Source organism: Spea bombifrons, chromosome 2 (assembly GCF_027358695.1).
Source record: "Spea bombifrons isolate aSpeBom1 chromosome 2, aSpeBom1.2.pri, whole genome shotgun sequence".
NCBI lineage: Eukaryota > Metazoa > Chordata > Amphibia > Anura > Pelobatidae > Spea > Spea bombifrons.
This window is the reverse complement of record NC_071088.1, coordinates 91,814,657-91,830,761: the sequence shown is the minus strand read 5'-3', so window position 1 is coordinate 91,830,761 and position 16,105 is coordinate 91,814,657. Positions and strand designations below refer to the sequence as shown.

The window sequence follows — 16,105 nt, the reverse complement described above, 5'->3', positions numbered from 1 at the left end:
TATATGTCACACATCTCCATAAAAGGCTGTAAAGCTCCCAGACAGTTGCCTAGCTACAGCACGCCTAGATATGTTAGACATACTACCCGCAGTCCTCTTTCAGATGTGTTATGTAGAAACATGACAATATTTATTTTTGTTGTTTGATAGCAATTTACTTCTCAGTGTCATAAACTAAATTTGATGCATTTTTGGTGCTCTGCAAATATCTGTTATATTTTTAGTCAATAAACATTCAGCAAATATTTGTTATGAAAAGTGACAGATTTGTAATGAATGCACTTTTTTGTGGCATGCACATTGTAAGTTACATATATTATTGATATTTTTAATTAAGATGTATATTAATAAAATTCATCATGCGGAAGAATGAAATAGTGGCTTTTTATATCAATCATAGTCATAGTGGATGGAATACCAGGGAGCGTTTATTTTCCTTTGTGTTTGTCTACAGTGTGTTTGTGACTGGAAACATCTGAGCAATATTTATTTCTATTTATTAAGTACGGGAACAATGAACATAGGGAATTTGGATGGTTATACTTGAAAACATACTGTATATTGTATGTCTCAGTATAAAAGGTATAAAAATATAAACGGGTAAAATCACTATTTGTCCTGTGAAGGACCAACCATTCCATATAAGCAAGCTAAGCAACTAACTAGAAAGCTATACTGGTAGAGGGCAGCACCTTATGTTTTTTCCTATGTGCGTAGTCATGTAGGAAGGGGTGGCTAAGAAGCTGAAAACCCAAGAAACAACTGCATTTTCCACTGTGTGGAAAAAAAAGGTGGCACATACAAGCTATTTGGGGGCAAAAGTGGCACTGTGGGAATTGTTGCTTGTGAAGTTGGGGTGCCCCCGGGCAATTTTCCTACCAGAGCCCTGTGGTTTCTAGTTATGCCATCCGTGTGGCATGTAGGCACATGAGCTCAACCACACAATAAAATAAGGGGCTGGTGTCCAAATATTTCCAAGGGTGCTTTTCATTCCCTGTCTGACACTGCAGTAGAGCCCTGTACGGGACTGCTTTTTTAATCCCGCTCCTGCCTGCTCCCGCTGATTTTTTTGTCCAATCCCACCCACTCCCGCAATGTGTGTGTCCCATCCCGCCCGCTCTCGCCACATATGTGGTCAATTCTGCCCACCCCCTTTGCTCCCTCACAGCGTCTCTTCTCTTGTTCCGCCCAGGAACACAGCAGAGTCACAGGAAGTGATGTAACATCACGTGACTCCGCTGGGTTCCTGGGCGGAGCAAGAGAAGAGACGCTGTGAGGGAGCAGCGCGAAGGCAGCCTTGCGGGACTGCATGGGATTACTGGGACCCTCAGGTACAGGACCCGCAGGACCCGCATCCCAATGCAGTCCTCTACCCTGCAGTAATCTATCGCTTTAAATGGGCTTGCTAAAATTGAGCATATTTTAGAGGTGGAGGTGCAGGCAATAATGGTGGACAAGCTAAGTCAGAACCAAACCAGAGCCTTATCTGTCTTACAGAGCCTCTGTTTGAGGTGAGCAAAGCCTCTTTCAGCTGACTGAGAAGAGTCTGCCTTTAGCGTGGTCATACTTACCTCCTATTGTGAAGTCTGTCCCAGCTAGAGGTGGTTGAAAACTTTCAAAAATGTCCTGTGCTCCATAATATTTGCATACAAATGTACAAAATATATTCATGGATACTCCTCAGTGAAGACAATGTAACTTTCCAATGCTTGGCTCATCATGTAACTGCTTATAGTTCCACTCTTTGGCCTAGTATTGTTCATTAGGAATATGGCATAGTGTTCAGCATCTGTTTATGCTTACTTCATGTTTTATTCTTTTTTTTACAGGATTATACTTTGACAATGTACTTTCAACAGTACTGGAGAGACAAGAGACTAGCTTATAGTGGAATCCCTCTCAACCTCACTCTGGACAATCGAGTAGCAGATCAACTGTGGGTTCCAGACACATATTTTCTTAATGACAAGAAGTCCTTTGTACATGGAGTTACAGTAAAAAATCGTATGATCCGCCTTCATCCAGATGGGACAGTTTTATATGGTCTGAGGTAAAGTTAAATTACTCAGTTTACTGAAGTAACTAAAGTCACATTGTTGTTTTGACAATATTTAATGGTAATCTATCGATAACCAAGTCTTTTTCCGCTTCACTAAGGGAAGATGGTTTTCAGTGCTAAATTCTGTTATGGGTTTCTATGATATATAAAAATGTCCTATTAAAAATTACCTTACTTTATTTTCTGGGAAAAAATAACGATGTCAAATGCACCATTGCAAACTGGTTTCTTGAACATGGCAATGAGTTCACTGTACTCCAATGGCCTCCACAGTCACCAGATCTCAATCCAATAGAGCACCTTTGGGATGTGGTAGAACGGGAAATTCACATTATGGATGTGCATCATGTCCATAAGGACCAAAATCTCTGAGGAATGTTTCCAGCACCGTGTAGAAAGTATGCCACAAAGAATGAAGGCAGTTCTGAAGGCAAAAGGGGTACTAGCAAGGTGTACCTAATAAAGTGGCCAGTGAGTGTATATTTTGCAGGGTCAGCTCACACTTTCTTGCAAGAAACTAACATATGGTGAAATCAGGGAGCTGAAACTTTTAACTAAAAGCAAAGTCCTTCTTTAGTGATGGACTCAATTTAGTTTCCTTTCTTTATTTTCCTAAAAGTATTAGGATACTTTACAATTAACATGTTTAGAAAAGGCTAAATAGATGTGCAAATATGCACAGCAAAACAATATATACAGAAAGAGGAACGTGCGCAACCTAAAATGGATAAAAGGTATACACATTCAGATATGTTTTTGTTTGTATACCCTTATTCCAGTACATTATTTTTCTATGTAAAGCCCAACCTTTTCGCTCCAAAACCAGTTTAATTGACCATTCACAGAATGGTTAAGATGCAGTGCAAAGCCTACCACATTCTCCTTTTCCCTTTTGCTTTTTAAACTGCATTAAACTGAAATATCTACATACATCACTATAAATATCTACCTATCATTTGTAGTTAAAATATTTTTGTTTCTTTCCGTAAAATGTGTTTGAAACATCAAGGGTCAGATAATGCCATTCATTTATTAACATTCTATTTACAGATGCAGAACATAACTACAAAAAAAGCCCCTGTTCTTTCCTTGTGAACTTTACTGTCCTTATAAAACAAACCTATGGATTTGAATGCTTTGGAATTGTTGTTTAAAAATAGGCCTTATTTAGCTTCTCTGTGGGTTCTGTGGTAAAAGGTAATTGAACTTACCTCCAGCAGCTATTCTACATTTTTCTGTCAAAAATAAATCAATGAATCATGTTGTCGACACTTTTTTCTCTTCACTATAAATAGCGTATTAACCAAATGAAAGACTCGGTATCAGATTTAAAAAACAGAAAGAGGTGTAAATGCAAATTGTGTATTATTGGTGGCATTTACTCAAGTCAGTGCAGCAGATTACATTGTGCAAATGTGTACTATTCCACTGCTAATTGACATCAAATATCTAAAACAGATGACCTGTTTTTACATTCGATTCTAGTCACAAAAAAGAAAACTGGTCATGCAAGTCAATTTGTTCCACTATAGCCAATGGAGGATTGATGGAGCCTCTAACCACTTGGGGGAGTATATACAGTGCCTTGCAAAAGTACTCACCCACCTTGGCCTTGCTGCATTACAACCTGGATTTTAAAAGTATTTGTTGGGGGTTGTGTCATTTGAACTACACAACATGCCTACCACTTGCAACATATTTTTTATTGTGAAACAAAGAGCATAAATATTCACCTCCTAAAGTCAATACTTTTGTTGAGCCACCTTTTGCAGGAATTCCAGCTGCAGGTCTCTTGGGTGCGTCTCTGTAAGCTTGGCACATCTAGCCACTGGGATTTTTGCCCATTCTTCAAGGCAAAACTGCTCTAGCTCCTTAAAGTTTTATGGGTTCCGTTGGTGTCCAGCAATCTTTAGGTCATTCTTAATTGGATTGAGGTCTGGGCTTTGACTAGTGCATTCTCAGACATTTAAATATTTCCCCTTAAACCACTCGAGTATTGCTTTAGCTTTATTGCCCTGCTGGAAGGTAAAATGTCATAGTCTCAAATCTCTGGAAGACTGACACAGGTTTCCTTCAAGAATTTCCCCACATTTAGTGCTATCCATCATTCCTTCAATCCTGACCAGTTTCCCAGTCCCTAGTCAGGGGGGTGAGAGATGTTGTGTTTTGCCAGACCTAGCATTTTTCTTGATGGCCAAATAGCTCAATTTTAGTCTCATCTGACCAGTACATTCTTCCACATATTGGGGAAGTTTCCCACATGCCTTTTGGCGAACAGCAAACGGGTTTTCTTTTTTTTCTTTTTAAGCAATGTTTTTCTGGCCACTCTAATATAAAGCCCAGCTCTGTGGAATGTATGGCTTAAAGTGGTCCTATCTCAGCTGTGGAAGTTTTGTAGCTCCTTCAGAGTTATCTTTGGTCTCTTTGTTGCCTCTCTGATTAATGCCCACCTTGCCTGGTCTGTGGGTTTTGGTGGGCGGCCATCTCTTGGCAGGTTTGGTGCCATATTCTTTCCATTTCTTAATAATGGATTTAATGGTGCTCCATGGAATGTTTAAAGTTTCAGATTTTTATAACCCATCCCTGATCTGTACTTCTCCACAACTTTGTCCCTGGCCTGTCTTCATGGTGCCACTTGCTTGGTGGTGCCCCTTTCAGAACAGGTGAATATACACTGAGATCATGTGACAGATCATCATTTCACTTTAACAATTTGGACTATTTTGTGTATGTCCATTATATGAAATCCAAATACAAATCCATTTTAATTCCAGGTTGTAATGCAACAAAATAGGAAAAATGCCAAGGGGGGTGAATACTTTTGCAAGGCACTGTAAATGGACTCACCTCATGTTATGAAAGAGATCCATGTTTATACAAATTTTGGTGCACAAAGTATAGTATATTGTGCAATCTTACATGTATAATCATTTTCACAAACTAATTACTCAGTGATAATATGTTGAGTTGATTAAATATACTGTTTTTTCATCCTCTTTTTGGACTGCTTAGATCAATTAGAGCCAATGCAGGATATATTTGATTCACCCACGTATGCATGTTTGTAAAATTCTATAAGAATGCAAAAAAACAGAATGTTGCAGAATCTTGTAATACCTTTTTTATACCCCAAACTACTGTAAAATTCTATAGATCAATGCAGTTCAATGCATTTATTCTTATTCTATGAATACAGTTCATTCAACAGTAATGTATGTTGGGTTTAGGAGATTGTGCTTTTAAGGTGGCTTTTATCCTGTTATAATAATGCGCTTGCTTATTTGCCCATGTTCCAATTCTGGCTGATATGTACATGAACACATATTAACTGGGGCTTCAAGGCATTATTTGAACAATATCCACCTCAGGCAGTCTGACTTCCTTATAACCCATGAGAAAACAAAAATTAAAGAGGTTATTCTAAAACCTGACCTTTATCAGTAATAGATAAAAAAACTGAAATTATGGAGGAATGTCAGGTCCTCTGGACAGAGTAGTCTATCTATCAGTAATGGGAGTTAAGTGTTGTATAATACTCCAATACTCTACTAGTGTCTTCAGTATTGCTATCCATTATGCTCTCTCCCTAAATAAGTAAGCCTGCCCTTTGAAAACACAGACTAGGAAATGTATATCTCAATAACCCTATTTTATTAAATAAGTCCCTAGCTGTGAATCAAAAGAGAAAATAAAACCCCAACGTCCCTTAATTACAGTCGGTTTGGTCAGGGAAGCAAACGTCAATGGGATCCAAAGCAAAGATTTAGAAGTCCCTAAATTACTGTTTATTGGTTTCTTCAAAAGGGGCTCGTTAACACTGTTAACATCAATGTTACAACTTGTGCACACTGCACATGCGTTATAAAAAGTTGTAGTGCCCACCCCCCTTTCAATCCTAAAGTTGTTAGAGGGTTGGAACATTTATATTTATAGAGGAGACACAGATTTTTGATGGGTGCTGGTTTACTTTAATATATACAAATGCATCAGATTGTCAACCTTTTTTTTAATTTTCTGTAGGATCACTACAACAGCTGCCTGCATGATGGATTTAAGAAGATACCCTTTAGATGAGCAGAATTGTACTCTTGAAATAGAAAGCTGTAAGTATAATCTAATGCATTCAGCATCTGGAAAATATCTATTGATTTAAAAATTTTTAATTTAAAAAAAAGATGGCCATGAATACTGATAATCAGAAAAAACATATTAATTCATTAAAATATCCACTTTAAATTCTACTGTACCTATTAACTTATTATTACCCAGATCTGGCAGGAGCATCCGCCACTGCCGTCCTGGGTTTAATGATCATATGATCAGGAAAGACTATTTCCTCAACATGTATAAGTTGGAGAAAAAAGAGCCATTTAAATACCTTATAGAGTAGAGTTTGGAAGAATATTTCAAAGATGGAGAAATTGTTAAATTCCTAAATGTTCAGAGGCTGGCAACATGTAATTTTATAAAGTTTTTCTTCACTGGGAACTGGTGTGAAGTGGAACCGCCTTTCAGTAGATCCTGTAGAGAATACTGCAGTGTGGGAGTTTAAGCATGTATGGAATAATATTGTGAGACTGTGGACATAGGACAAGGCCAAGAAGGTGAATTGTGACATAGTAACAAATATTATCGTATGATGTATCAAGGTTCCCCACATCCATCACTCATGTCTTTACAGTTGGGCAACATATAGGACAAAGATGGCACAGGTAGCGTGTTTATGGGACCAAGATGGCACAGGGCAGGCTGTCTGGTGACAAAGTTGACTCATGCTAGGCTGTTGGGACAAAGATGGCAAGTCCTATGTGTGTAATTTGGGTGCTGGTCATGTGGATCTATGCTGGCAATGTGGATGCCAGGGCTGGCCTTTGGGGTGTGCAACCTGTGATCTGGTAATTGAGGGGCTTTTATCTATACCTTTAATGCTGAGTTTTTGTGTGAATTCCAGTTGATCTATACCTGCAAAGCTGGGTGTTGTGTTATTCTGTTGGTCCATATCTGTTATGCTATGTCTCCATACATTATTTATGTATACCTGCAAATATAGGGTTTGTATGTCTTATTCAGTTGATCAATACCTGCAGTGCTGTTTCTGTGTGTTGTTTATTTTATCTATATCCTTAGTGCTGAGTTTACATGTGATTTCCAGTTCATCTATACCTACAATGCTGGGTTTGTTTGTTCTGTTCATCTATACCTGCAAAGCTATGTTTCCATACATTATTTATGTATACCTGCAAATACAGAGTTTTTAATGTCTTATTCAGTTGATCTATACATGCAAGTGCTGTTTACATGTGTTGTTTATTTGATCTATACCTGAACTACAGGGAGTAAGTAAAAGAGACGTGTGGTTTAGTGAATGAGGGGACATAGGGGCTCTGGGGATGAGCCCCTTTCTAATCTACGGTCAGTGTGGCAAATATTTTTTTTTGTGTGGTAGCGGAGGGAGTGATTGCATGCTAGGGATTGTGGAGCGGGGCCCAAGGAAATGCTTTCCTGGGTCCAATATTTTTCAATATAAAGTTTATTGGCAACAGGGTCTAATATTTATATATATCGGCAGCAGGGGCTGATATTTATATATATTGTCAGCAGGGGGTAATATTAATATATATATATATATATTGTCAGCAGGGGCTAATAGTAATATATATCGGCAGCAGGGTCTAATATTTATATATATTGGCAGCAGGGTCTAATATTTAAATATATCGGCAGGAGGGGCTAATATATATTGGCAGCAGGGGCTAATATATATATATATATATATATATATATATATATATTGTCAGCAGGGGGTAATATTAATTATATATTGGCAGCAGGGTCTAATATTTATATATATTGGCATCATGGTCTAATATTTATATGTATATTGGCATATTTCACATAATCATATTTCAATCATGGTCTTTACTTCAAAGAGATAAGTACATATTATGTAGTGAAAAATGCATGTATATCTAAATATATATATATAGATATATATATATATATATATATATATATATATATATATCTATATATATAGTGTATAGTCGGCAATCTACTTACAGATTCCAAAATGGTCACTCGAGGAATTTTGCAATTTTGTAATTGGATAAAGAACTCCCTGCCCTTCACCAGTTCTGTGGCTACCATAGAAACGATTAACCTCAGGCCTTTAAACGCCACGACAAAGCCATTTAGCATGGAAGTGTATAATACAATTAAAAAGATTTATTCCTCATTGGAAATATTTTTTTCTCAAATGTTTTGTCAAAAACATACAGAAACATATGTATGAACTGTATGAACTGAAAACATATATATGTGAAGCGACATTACAATTTACTTCTCTTCCTTTGCAGATGGATACACAACAGATGACATTCAGTTTTACTGGAGAGGAGGTGATAATGCTGTCACTGGTGTTGAGAGGATTGAACTTCCACAGTTTTCCATAATGGATCATAGACTGGTGTCAAAAAATGTTGACTTTGCCACAGGTAAACTGCTTATTTAATATTAAGTTATGTGTATATTAACTTCTGTATTAATAACTTAAAGGGACACTCCAGCCATCTCATGCACTTTAATGTATAAGATAGCCGTGTGTCCGATTTTCTTTTGCCCCCCTCACCCTTGCAAATGCAAGGAGAGATTTGCTCTTCATGCATTTGCCTCTTTCCGTGCCCCCCAGCTGAACATATCTCCTGCTGCCTGCGCAAATGCCAGGTGTAGCATTGGCTATGCAAGAGTCCTGGGAGATATTTAACAAGATTCCCTGTGCAAATGCAAAGAAAGCTTTCATTGATTTCAATGTGAGAGCTTTCATGGTATTTATAGACTGCAATAAATTAAAAACAATAAAGCAAAAATGTGACCACTGATGGAGTGTTGTGCTGCAGCTCCGGGTCTGCAGCTTCTCCTAGATGTAACTTAGCAATTGAGGCATGTGGGGCAAAAAATAATGGCTTTATAGGTACCAAACCACAATAAAGCAAGACAAGAAATAGAACATGGAGTAGCTAAATACGTTATATTGCCTCTCCAATCACGGGCCAGCAAATATTTCTGCATCAAACTAAAAACAACATAAAATACATACTAACACATACACACACCCTTTTGTAAAATTTCACTAACAAGTGGGTGTGTGATATAAACACAAATTATACATGAACACACGTATATATACACTAATCAACCATAACGTTATGACTACTGACAGGTGAAGTAAGTAACATTGAGTATTATGGCACCCTTCAGTGGGTGGGATATATTAGGCAGCAAGTGAACATTTTGTCCCCAAAGTTGATGTGTTAGAAGCAGGAAAAATGGGCAAGAGTAAGAATTTGAGCGACCTTGACAAGGGCCAAATTGTGATTGCTAGATGACTGCAGCTCTTTTGGGTTGTTTCAAAAGTGGAAAAAAGAAAAAATGGTGAGCCGGTGTCAGGGTCACAGGGGCCGGTTCCAAATTTTTGCTTCCTTGGACCACTTTTGATAGGTACTGACGACTGCAGACCGGGAAACAACCAAAAAGAGCTGCAGTCTTCTAGCAATCACAATTTGGCCCTTGTTATTGACTCACATGATGGGCAAAGGCTGGCCCATGGTGTCAAGTCCAACAGACGAGCTACTGTAGCTCACATTGTTGAAAAAGTAATGATCAGTCAGGGTTCGCCCTCTGACCTCTGTGTACTGCCAAAAGTGCCTACAATGGGCACGTGAGCATAAGAACTGGACCACGGAGCAATGGAAGAAAGTGGCCTGGTCTGATGAATCACATTTTCCTTTATATCACATGGAGAGCCAGGTGCATGTGCGTCACTTACCTTGAGAACATATGGCACCAGGATGCACTATGGGAAGAACGCAAGTCGGTGAAGGCAGTTTGATGCTTTGAGCAATTTCTCCTAGGAAACTTTGGGTCCTACCATTCATGTGGATCTTACTTTGACGTGTACCACCTACATAAACATTGTTGCAGATCATGTACATGCTTTCATGGACACAGTATTTCCTGATGGTATTGGCCTTTTTTTATCAAGGTAAAGCACCCTGCCAGAAAGCAAAAATGTTTCAGGAATGGTTTGAGGAACACAACGAGTTCAAGGTGTTGACTTGACCTCCAAATTCCCCAGATCTCAATCCAATCGAGCATCTGGTCTATGGAGGCCCCACCTTGCAATTTACAGGATTTTAAGGATCTGCTGCTAGCGTCTTGGTGCCAGATAACACAGCTCACCTTCAGACCTCTAGTGGAGTCCATGCCTCAACAGGTCAGGGCTGTTTTGATGGCAAAAGGGGGACCTACACAATATTAAGCAAGTGATCATAATGTTATGGCTGATCGGTATAGATCATATAGATGCATACACAAGAATATTTCGTTGCATAATGGGAAAATTGTCCACAGAAATCACATCACCTGGATTGTAGAGAGATAATGTAGTGTGTCATATTACAATATATTTTGGCACAACACATTATTATCTGAACTACTGGCCAATATTGCTTTTGTTGTACAATTTTATCCAAGTTACACTGACACTGCAAATTCCTTGATCAGCTTGTGGAATCCCTTAATGAACCTTCAATTAGACTCACCAAAGTCCAGTAAGTAATTAAGTGACCCACAGCTATTTTTTAATTTCTCCATTGACAATGAGAGTAGTTGATATTGTGAAATGGAACAAGTAATTAGAAGTCGGGTGAATTGAGCGCTTCGAGGGAATTTACTGAACAAGGATCCAACAGAAATTAGAGCAGAGGACTTGAGTCCGGGAGTTGCTAAGTGAGGAATACTTTACACTGGAAAAATAATCACTGCAAAGTATAATTTAATGAAGCAACATTAGGAGCAATAGACACAGCTGAATATGAACAGTCTTGCACTTTTCAGGACATAATGGTTTGAGCCATTTTCAAATTCAGTTTAAAAAATTTGTGATCTGTACACTTAATCGTCTGTCACTCCTGGTATTTTGAAGGTATTGTTTATTAAAGTTTATTCATGCTCTTTTTTTGTATACCCTGCAAAGACTATTTTTTCTTTTTAAAAGAGGCAACTGCGCTAAGCACCAAGACCGTAGGTGTACACTAGTAAAAATAAGACTTGTGCATTCGTATTCGGGCGAACATGTAAACGAACATGAAGGGTGCGAATGCCGAAGAAAGGAACATGATGATGGCAAAACATACACGAAGACACACAACACGAAGAATCTTCGTGTTCGTCTTCGCTAATCTACTAATCTCCCTGCTCCCTTCCCCATCTAGCTTACCTCTCTATGCAGCATCGCAGGGGTTAACAGGAGCGGAAAAAGTCTGTACGAGCAACTCTGTTGGTCACCAGCAGGTGGCTCGTCTGCCATAAACCAATGAAGTGCAGGTACAGAGGAGGCCTCTGCCGGCGACCAATAGAGTTGCTCGTTTGGATCTTTAAAATCCTGATGCCAAAACTGCTTCATAGTGCGTACCGCGTTAACCCGAATTAACCCCGTTAAAAACGAAGAAAAAAAACCAACACGAAGAATGTACATGGATATTCACCTGAACCAAACACAGGAACAGGTGAATATTCGTGGAATACGAAGATTTATTTTCCCACGAAGACGAACATGAAGAGTTGTCCAGCGCCCAAGTCTAGTAAAAATTGATTTACAATTTCAATCTGGAAAAAAAACTAACAATACTTTTTACAGGGATAAGTGCTTTTTCACAAATCTTTAGACAATTTCACACAAGCAGGATTTGCCCACTCAGAGACAAAAGGATGTTTCTCATACCAGCTGTTCTATTTATCCACACTGGTTTTTCTGCTTAATTTCACCATTTGCTCTCCCTCATCTTGCATAAAAATCTAGAGGTTAAGTTTGGGTTTGACTAAATGAGTGAGAAAAAAGAGACAACATTTTTTTCATGGACCATTTTCTATGAATTATTACAATGAATGTTGTAAATATTTATTTTTGCTTAACAAATAAGCAAACAAACTTTGTTTAATGCCCCCACTACATGCCAGAGAATTTGAATAATAGATGATTCTTGAAGACACTACATGGAAACCATAGCATTTGTGCCAGAATAGACTGCAGTAGATCATCCAACAAATGCTATGTGATTAAATATTTACCTGGGGGGGGGCGTGTCTGACCGCCGAGAGAGATGGCCGCATGAGCTAGTTGCTCCGCCGCCGCTCGCCTACTATCCTTCGACATCTAACCGCTACACCAGCATGGGACGAAATAAAAAGACAGTCTCTGACCCCTCACCGGCTGGGGATCGCCGCCGGTCCACTTCGGCCTCTCTCCGCGAGTATTTCGGGACCCCGGCAGACTTGGCGTCGCAGGCCTCGGAGGACCACGTGGCTGTTTCTCCCGCCAGCTCTTCCTCGGCTGAGGAATCGGCCTCCACCTCGCGCCTGCCTCCACCTTCCCACCCTCCAGAGGTTGTGCAGCTCTTCTCCTCGGCTCCGTGGAAGGCGGACTTTACCCTCCTCATTGCCGAACTCAAGCAGGTGGTCCGGGATGAGGTGTCGGCCCTGCGTACCGACCTGTCGGCCCTGGAGCACCGGGTCCTGGCCTTGGAGGGTTCGGAGACCCAGCATCAGCTCGCTGTCGCCGCTGCACAGCGCCTGGGTGACCGCCACACTCATTGCCTCAGGGAGCTGCGTCGGCGGGTTGAAGACCTGGACAACCGCGGCCGGAGGCAGAATGTGCGGATCAGAGGGGTCCCTGAGGCGGATGCGTCGGAGGATGTCATCGGTCTCCTGGGGGAGATCTTCAACGGCCTCCTGGGGCGCCCGTTGGACACTCCGGTGCCCGCGGACAGGGCTCATCGCGCTTTGCGCCCTCGTGGAGACGCAGGGTCCCCTCCTCGGGACATAATTTGTCACCTAACAGACTTCCGCCTGAAAGAAAGCATCATGGCCCGCGCCAGGGAGGTCGGTGAGTGGTCCTTCCGAGGACACCCAATTTCCTTCTACCAGGATCTCTCTGACCTGACGCTTCAGGCGAGGCGGGCACTGCGTCCCTTACTAGCAGAGCTACGGCGGCTCCGCATCCCGTACCGCTGGGGCTTCCCGTTTGCCTTGGTTATCAGGCATGGTACCAGGTCCCTGACTATTTCGCACCACCACGACATCCCTGATGTGCTACGCCTCTTGGCCCTGCCAGATCTCCAGATCTCTGACTGGGTGGATGTTGCTGCCCTTCCTGGCCGAGCTCTCAACCCGCTACCCAGGCCGCGTGGACCCCGGCGCCCTGACTCCATGAGGCGAAGCTCTCCACCCGACCCTTCTGCGCACTCCCCTGCTATGCTGGCCTCTCGCCGTTTGGGCCCCATTGAGGAGTAGTGGACTTTCGTCGCTCGTTGCCTGCTCCGCCGTTGTGGTAACGCCGTTTCTTGTTTTTATTTATTTACTGCTTTGTTTTGTTATTACCCCTCGGCTCCACTGTCCTTTCTCGCAATGGTCTACGTGGGGACCTTCACTGCCTCGCTGTTGATCGCCGGGGTGTAATGTAATGCTATGGGAGGACACTGTCCCTATTCTGGGACTGGTACACTCTTTGCCCATGTTGTTTTTATTGCAATTTATTTTTCATTCCGTTCTTACACACACGCGCTTACACATACTCATATCTGTCTTTATATGTGCACGCACCACTTCTATTTTTATTATTCTGTGTACTGGGGGCCCCTCACTTTCGGTGCTATTATGTGCGCACTGGTTGTCTCATCCCTGAAGCCTCCGCACTTCGCCTGTACCTGCGGGCCCTGCGCGCACCACATCACACATATCCCCCCCCCCTTTTTTTTTTTTTTTTTTTTTTTTTTTTTTATTTTTTGCACTGCCGCAACGGTTGGGGGGCACCTTCCCGTGTGCGCACTGGTTGCCTCATCCCTAACGCCTCCGAGCGGGGGACGGCTCTGCACCTTGCCTGTTCCTGCAGGTCATGCTCGCACCACACCACACCACACTTTTCTCTGTCACTAAGTATCTATCTATATATATGTTTTTTGGGTGCACCGCGGCTGAGGGGTGCCCTGTTCCTGGCGCTGCTACATGCGCAATGGTAGCCTTGCCCCTGCGCCTCAGAGCAGGTGCCGCCTCTACCCTATGCTTGTTCCTCTGCTCCTATGGGCCTCATACGCGCCGCACCATATCTGTCTATATATATGTTACTGTATATATGGTTTATGCCTCACTGTATTTTCAAATATTTTTTTTTTTTTTTTTTTTTTTTTTTTTTTTTTGCACTGCTGCAACGGTTGGGGGGCACCTTGCTTTCAGCGCTCCTGTGTGCGCACTGGTTGCCTCATTCCTAACGCCTCCGAGCGGGGGATGGCTCTGCACCTCGCCTGTTCCTGCAGGCCATGCTCGCACCACATCATACCACACTTCTCTCTGTCGCTATGTATCTATATAAATATATCTATTTTATTTATTTTTATATATATATATATATATATATATATATATATATATATTTATTTTTATTTTTATTTTTTTATTTTTTTTTTTTTTTGTTTTGTTTTGTTTTGTTTTGTTTTTTGTTTTTGTTGTGTGTGCACTGCGGCTGGGGGTGCCTTGTTCCTGGCGCTGCTGCATGCGCGATGGTTGCCTTGCTCCCGGCGTTGATACATGCGCATTGGTTGCCTTGCCTTTGCGCCTCGGAGCAGGTGCTGCCTCTACCCCATGCCTGCTCCTCTTTTCATATAGGCCTCACACGCACCACATCACATCTGTCTGTGTTACTATATATATGGCTTATGTCTCACTGTATTTTCATTTTTTGCACTGCCGCGACGGCTAGGGGGCACCTTGCTTGCTTTCAGCGCTCCTGTGTGCGCACTGGTTGCCTCATCCCTACCGCCTCTGGGCGGGTGATGACTCGCCTGTTGTTACGGGCCACGCCCGTGCCACAACACACTTCTCTTTATTGTTTATTTATTTATTTCTTATATTTTCTTTCTTCGATCTGCTGCGATGGCAGGGGGCTACCCTGCTTTCAGCGCTACTGTGTGCGTTCTGGTTGCCTCATCCCTAGCGCCTCCGAGCAGGGGATGGCTCTGCACCTCGCCTGTTCCTGCAGGCCATGCTCGCACCGCACCACACCACACTTCTCTCTGTCACTATATATCTATATATTCCCCCCCCCCTTTTTTTTTTTTTTTTTTTTTTTCTTTTTCTCTTTCCTCTATTTATTTTTCCACACGGCGTTCGGCCTCTCTATCCTCCATTGGTACCATTAGAGGCTTTCTGTTTCCTTCCTATTGTTGGGTTCTGACTCGCACAGCGGTCTTCTGATCGTCGATACCGCTATTAATGTTTTATCTTGTTCTCTCACTTTTGTGTTTCTTTTCTGTTCTGTTTTTTGAATTTCGTGGTTCCACCTTTTCTCGCGGTCTCGTCTGTTCCCCTACACAGAGACGCCCTGTTGTTGTCGGGTGAATAGCACCCGTCGGGCGTAGTTGGTGTTTTTTCCCCTTTTTTGTTCCTTGCCCTTCTGGGCCTCCCCCCCGCTTCTCCTTCCTTATCTTCTCCACCTCGATCCCGCTTCTATTCTACCCCTCCCTTTCTTTTCTTTCTTTTCCCCCCTCCCCTCCACTTTTTTTTTTTTTTTTTTTTTTTTTTTTTCTTTCTTTTTCCCCCCCTCTTCTTTCCCTCACTTCTCCCATGTCGCCTCCCCATACGCGTGGGCTCAACCTCCTCTCGCTCAATGTCAAGGGTCTTAATACCCCTGAGAAGCGCTCCTCCCTCTTCCGAGATCTCCGCAGGGGTCGGGTAGACATCGCCTTTATACAGGAAACTCACTTCCTGGGGCTTCGTGCTCCTCGGCTCTCCAGCCGCTCTTACCCCACCAGTTTTTTCAGTAATAACCCGACGGCGAAAACTAAAGGAGTAGCGATTATTTTTTCTGTCCAAGTCCCTTTCAAAGCCTTAGACGTTGTAGCGGACCCCGAGGGGAGGTTCTTATTGGTCAAGGGCACGATCGCGGATCAACTGTACACATTGGTGAATGTCTACCTCCCTAACCGAGGTCAGCAT

At 41.9% G+C, this 16,105-nt stretch overlaps 1 protein-coding gene across 1 annotated transcript in view; it reads left to right on the top strand.

Moving 5' to 3' along the window:
* The window catches only part of GABRB3 (gamma-aminobutyric acid type A receptor subunit beta3), an 86,855-nt gene that overhangs the window by 58,760 nt on the left and 11,990 nt on the right, over nt 1-16,105 (top strand). The window contains exons 4-6 of the mRNA XM_053455183.1: nt 1,830-2,050; nt 6,080-6,162; nt 8,416-8,553. Of these exons, the coding sequence (XP_053311158.1) occupies nt 1,830-2,050; nt 6,080-6,162; nt 8,416-8,553 (442 nt within the window). The remainder of the gene's footprint in view (nt 1-1,829; nt 2,051-6,079; nt 6,163-8,415; nt 8,554-16,105) is intronic.